This window comes from Chrysochloris asiatica, unplaced genomic scaffold (genome assembly GCF_000296735.1).
Source record: "Chrysochloris asiatica unplaced genomic scaffold, ChrAsi1.0 scaffold00265, whole genome shotgun sequence".
Classification (NCBI taxonomy): Eukaryota; Metazoa; Chordata; class Mammalia; order Afrosoricida; family Chrysochloridae; genus Chrysochloris; species Chrysochloris asiatica.
Genome location: NW_006408783.1, coordinates 996357 through 1002459, shown reverse-complemented (window position 1 = coordinate 1002459; position 6103 = coordinate 996357). Strand labels below are relative to the sequence as shown.

General features: G+C 40.9%; 1 protein-coding gene across 2 annotated transcripts in view; it reads right to left on the bottom strand.

Annotated features, from left to right (window-relative positions):
• Positions 1–1743: 1743 nt before the first annotated feature.
• The window catches only part of GNPAT (glyceronephosphate O-acyltransferase), a 58078-nt gene continuing 53718 nt past the window's right edge, over positions 1744–6103 (bottom strand). Inside the window, exons 15-16 of one of the 2 annotated variants that reach the window (XM_006874162.1) lie at positions 3716–3777; positions 1744–2049 (exon numbers count right to left, since the gene is read on the bottom strand). In XM_006874162.1, coding sequence (XP_006874224.1) covers positions 2006–2049; positions 3716–3777 — 106 coding nt within the window. In that variant the 3' untranslated portion in view covers positions 1744–2005. The remainder of the gene's footprint in view (positions 2050–3715; positions 3778–6103) is intronic. The other variant, XM_006874163.1, reaches the window with a different exon arrangement.

Below are 6103 nucleotides of genomic sequence, written 5' to 3'. Positions count from 1 at the left end.
TTAAGAGGAATGATTTGCATGTGATTGGAATTCCAGAATAGGATTAGACAAAAACCAGAAACAGAGAATACTGTCTAAGAGTTGTTGGAAGAAAACTTCCCTTACATTATGAGATGAGGAGGTAACCATTCAAGAAGTTGAATGAACTCCAAACAGGATAGACCCCAGAAGAAACACACCAATGCATGTTGTTGTTATTAAGAGCTGTTGGCTCTGTTCCCAAATAGGCATTGAGGGAAATCTGTCTAAAATAAAACATTGCAGTTTGAATACCTGTAAGCTAAAAGCCAGTAAGTGCCTGGTAGCTGATCTGGTACCTCAGTAACGGATGAAGTTAAGTACTTTGTGCAATAGAACCCAGCAACGCTCTCAAATTTGAAGTTCCACAAGTCTGTGTGAGAAGCAGTCAGACCCCTCACGACCCACCTGCCTCACCTACCCAGGCGACACGGCTCTATCTATCCCAGGAAACTGGAAACCTACTTTCTAGAGGTTAAACCAGATCAACTCTCGTCTCAGAATCACTAAGCACACCTGAGTGTTGGGTGTTGTAAACCTCAGTCCCCCAAAACGTTGGCAGCAATGAATTTGTCTCAGGCCGGAGACTGGAAGAAACCTCTGTGGAGAAACTCACTGGCCAAAGAAAAACAACCAAAATAGATTGAAATTTGGGATCTCTCTGCAAAAGTGCCAACTCCTTGTTCAAATGTCCACCTGTGCAGGCCCCTAGGTGGGGGAGCCCACCCATGCAGAGGGATGCCAACTAGTTTTTGAGTGTTCCACTTTTAAATATAAAGATCACTGTATGTTTGAAGGGAAACCTCAAACATGAAAGACAAAGACAAAAAACTTGGAAAACATGAGACAATTGCAAGAGACAAGAAAATTCCTACAAAGCCCAAAGTCTTATCAGAGAAGATAGTGCACCCAGAAATGAAAACAGGGTGCCAAAAAATCAGAGGTCATTGTATGTGGTCCCAGCCTCCCACGTGCCTGCCAGCAAGTCCTCTGTCAGGAACACTGTTCACCTGATCCTCAGCTCTTGGTCAATCTCAACACATAGGTTCTTCCTGGCTTCCCCAAAGAGCAGAGGACCAGCCTCAAGCAGAGCCACACAGACGTTTCTTTCCTCCTGTTATCAAGGCCTGGGCAAGATAATGGCTCTCCAATCGGAATGAGCAGAAGCCCGAAGGCCTCTGGGCAAGGACGGCACATTCCAGGGCATTTAGACACAGGGAGTCCTAGGGCCACACGTAGAAACTACAGTGACATCCCACAGCACCTAGATTCCAACTCAAACTTATAACATGCGTGTTTACATCCATATGCATCTTGACTTTGCTATCATCTTCAATCTTGATGATGGTCAATGATCCTTTTTTAAGCTTCCCATTTCCTTCCCACCTTGCTTCAAACATCACCTACCATCCCTGGAGCACGTACTTTCTCTAATTCAGTTTAATTACCTAAAGCTCTTGAATGGCAACATTACTGTAGACTAGCTAACTTACTATATACTCGTACTGTCAAATGTGTACTTGTGTGAGGCAACTTTAATTATAGAAAACCATGAAATATGTATGATATGCCATTTTAAATAGTTTACTTTTAATAGTCACAACCTTTTGAGTTGATGTTGTACTTTAATTTGGAAATCAACATAAAAGTTTAATACATGTAATAAGTGGAAAAGTGTTAAGGTAGTAAGTTGAAAATGTTAGTGAAATAGGAGTTGGGCTTTGCTTTTCCAAACATGTTTCCAAAAGATTGTTTTATTTTAAAACACACAGGAGTTGGATACAAATGCCTGTTGAACCATTGTGCTGGGGAAGATTACAATGATAGTTTAAACTGAACATCTCTTCCTCTCTGCTGAGTCCACTCTTCTCAAAGTCTCATGAAAAAGGAGAAGATGTGTAGTTTCCTTTACTTCCCTGGCTGCTGTAACAGAGCCCTTTGATGACAGTAATTACGGACCACATTTTCCGTAACTGTTCCAAGATTATTAAAGTTTTGCAGTTACTGGTTTTCCTACTGGTACCTTACAACCTAAGGGACAAAAAGGGAGAGAAACTTAGAAATTACATTGATTTTATTGCTCTTTATATAATTGCTTCTTAAGCTACTGTTGTTATTGTTAAGTGCTGTCGAGTCGGTTCTGACTCATAGCAACCCTATATAGGGTTTCTGTGGGCAGCTGGTGGGTTTGAACTAACAACCTTGTGGTTTGCAGTCCAGTGCTGATCCACAGTGCCACACCCAAAGCTCTGGCACCTGCCATCTCTCCAGTGCCTTACAGGTTGACAAAATGCCAATGTAGATATTACTCCTACTTTGCAGCAGAACAAACAGCATCAAAGAGGCAAATGGATTTGTCCTACACCAAACAACCATCAAGAGAGTCAGGATTTGAACACAGACCCCATGTTCTGCACTTTACGTCTAATATGGGTATACCCAATTACATTTGCTTTCTGTGATTAAGAAATTAATTCCATCACCCTAACAGAATGAGAGATTTTGTTGTTATTTTAGTTATGGACTTCTTTTCAAATAAGAAATCAAGAGTTTCGAGATTACAGATTTTGAGATTTAGATAAACTATAAATAGAACACTAGAATTTCAATCTACATATTTTCTTCAACAAAGTATAGAACTCTTAGCTTCCCTATATTCTGTCAACTACTCTAACCTCTTTTTCAACCATTATCCTTTGATCTTATGTCCCCATTCTTGTTTTCCTTGATCTCAATAAACATCAGTCTAGTACATCAGCCTAGTACACAGGGGTACAAATGCACTGAATTAAGGTTAGGCACAAAAATAATACTTAGAATTCAATTCAATTCAATGATACTGGGCTTACACAACCAGTAGATTATTATTTTTATCAAATGTTAACACCACTTCTTTCTAAAACTCATATATCTATGTCAGTATTATCACTCTTGACTCACTATAAGAAAATGACCCAGTCTTTTGAGCCTGGGCTATTTCTATTGAACAATAACAACCATTTCTCTTGTAAGCTGGTAGGCTCTGAAGAAGAATAAGGGTTGGAATATTCTTCCTGATCGTGAGTTCACAATATCTCCTTCATGTGGAGGAGACGGGGTCCACAGATGGAGTTTGAGACAATGAATCACAACAGAAATACATAACAGAAAATGTGGATTTTCCTGCCTGTTGTAACAGCCCTTTGATGATGGTTAATTACGGACCACATTTTCCCTAACTGTTTGAAGATTATTAAAGTTTTGCAGTTACTGGTTTTCCTATTGGTAACAATTCTCTAGATGTTGCATGAGGATTACATGTGAAGTGCCTGGGTCTCTGGCCCTAAATAGTTCTGCTAGAAACAGAATCTTTCCGTCTTATAAGACTGGCTGTTTTATGCACTATGTGCTTGGTTTCCTTGAGAATATTCTAGACTACCATCCATATTTTTAAGCAGATAATGCATGTATTATTGGGTGTTTCTGAACACCATGCAGCCCTCTTGCATGCTAGTTTCCTGGGGAAGCTATGTGTGCTCTGTGTGTGCAAGTTATTTATGTGGACACATTGTATGCAACAAAAATGGCATATAGGTTTCTGCTTATAGTAAGATTCTCATTCCGATAAAGTATTTGGAGCCATAACAAAGTCTCTCATTTTAGGTTATTAATATACATTAATAAATACTATGAGAAAACATCAGATTTTACCACTTACCAAGCATTTCTTCCAATTTAGTTATGGCAGGCTCATTCACATTAAGTATATAGTCATTGTTTCTAAGAGCAAGAGAGAAAGAGAGAAATAGAAGCTTTATTGGTAAACAAACTGGGGTAAAAGACAACTTTTATGTTTTTGTTTCTGGTTTTATATATACACACACACACAAACACATATATTGATGTTTTTGTTGTTTGTTGTTAAATGCTGTTGTGTCGGTTCCACAGCGACCCTATGTAGGATTTCTAAGGAGCAGCTGGTGAGCTTGAACCGCCAACCTCGCAGTTCAAATGGCTTTGCAGTCTGGCCCATTAACCCACAGTGCCACATTGGGACTCCACATATATATACATGTATGTATCTATATCTATATCTATGTATACACACACACACACATACACACATGCTTCGGGTTAATGCGTTGGACTATAAGGCCGATTTAAACCACAAGGTCAGCAGTTCAAGCTCACCAGCTGCTTCTCAACAACCCTATACAGGGTCTCTATGAGTTGGAGCTGACTTGACAGCACTCAACGATATATATGTGTGTGTTGTTGTTGTTGTTGTTATGTGCCGTGGAGTTGGTTCCGACTCATAGCGACCCTGTACAGGGTTTCCGAGGCTGTAAATCTTTATGGGAGCAGAAAGCCTCATCTTCTCCCGTGGAGCAGCTGGTAGTTTCGCACTGCTGATCTTGTGATTTGCAGGCGGATTCGTAACTACTATGCTATCTATAGATACAGATATACTATAGATATATAGTGTTCCTGGTTTTATATATTTGTTGTGCCGGCGTGTGTTGTTAAGTTCTACTGTTGGAGGACATTATTCTCTGAGGTGAAGAAAGAATGCTTTAAGAAGTTAGGTGCTAGCTTTACAGTTACTCCAGCAATACCTGCAACTGCAGAGTCCTCCTGTGGAGACAGCAGCTTGTCAGCATGGCCCAACAGTTAGTGAACAGCACACTCCACCCAGGGAAGGTGGTTGTGTTCATTAAACTCACCTGCCCTAACTGCAGAAAGACCCAAGTCTCTCAAACAAGGGCTTTTAGAATTTGTCGATATTACAGCCTCCAATGGCACAAATGCCATTCAAGATTATCTCCAGTAGCTCACAGGAGCAAGAACGGTACCGCAGGTTTTTATGGGTAATGATTGTCTAGGTGGATCTGATAACTATGCAAGAAAATGGGGAGCTGTCAAAACAGCTGGCGGATATGGGAGTTCTACAGTAATTACAGAGTGGACCCCAGGCTGATGTCCCTTTGGGAGCTGGATGGCCGGCCGATGACAACAGCATTTCTTGGTGGATGGATCTGATGCTCTTCTTTCCCAACTACAACAGCTGTTTACTTAAAATTCCGAAACACACTAACTAAAATGAAGTGGAGGGGGAAGAGTATTTGACAAAAACTACTTTATTTTCTTTTGGATCAATATTTCTTAATTGACTGCCTTGCCCCCCTTCACTTCCCACACACACACAAAAAAAAACAGGGGCAAAATGGTTAATGGTCTGGCCTTGGGTTTCCTCTGGGTTGACCTTTTGGGTTCCAAAAGACCAGATCAAGGTTCACTCACCAACCAAAAGGACTTCTTCCTTTTTGGCATGTTTTTCCTAGTATCTGTTCTCCATGTGCCAGCATTTCTCTACCTCTAAAACCAGTATTTCTAATCTTCTTTATCCCTGGCACTCCAAGATGAATCTATACTGGTCTTCTGTGACTGCTCAGCAACTGAAATCCCTTCTGATTTGATCCCTATGGCAGAGGTACATCTATCTGCCAGCTTGCCATCTCACCACACCCCACCCTACCCTACCCCACCCCACCCTGAGAATCATACTCTGAACCAGTGTTGTCAATACTGACAACTAAAATATCTCCTAGGAAATGTTAGATAAGTCTGTACAGGATCTAAAGACCCAAACTGAGGACCTGAATGAAAAGTTCAGCGCTATTAGCCTTTGCTTGTACCCCAGGGATTCAGGGAATGCATAGTCTTATATATGATGGTCATCCAGGTAATTCTGAACAAGTATGTATTGTGATTTAAATTATCAGCAAAATTTTAAAAATTATTGAAGATTTGTTGTTCTACCCTTTAAAAAAAATGTGGGGAACAAACAAGATGGCGGATCTGCTGGATGTGTAGTACAGAGCTCCGCCAACAACAACACAGAATACCAGACCAAGCAGGCTCAGGGATGGTCCCAGAACTCTGAACCACATATAAAAGAATACTTAGAAGGTTGGAAGGCTCATAGCTGGGGGAATTTGTGGCAGAAGCAAGAAATCTATTGCTTTCTAGTCCGGGACACTCGACTGCTCCAGGAGCCGCCATCTTGGGTGAGACCACATGGGTTAAGGATTGGAGCAGCCACAGA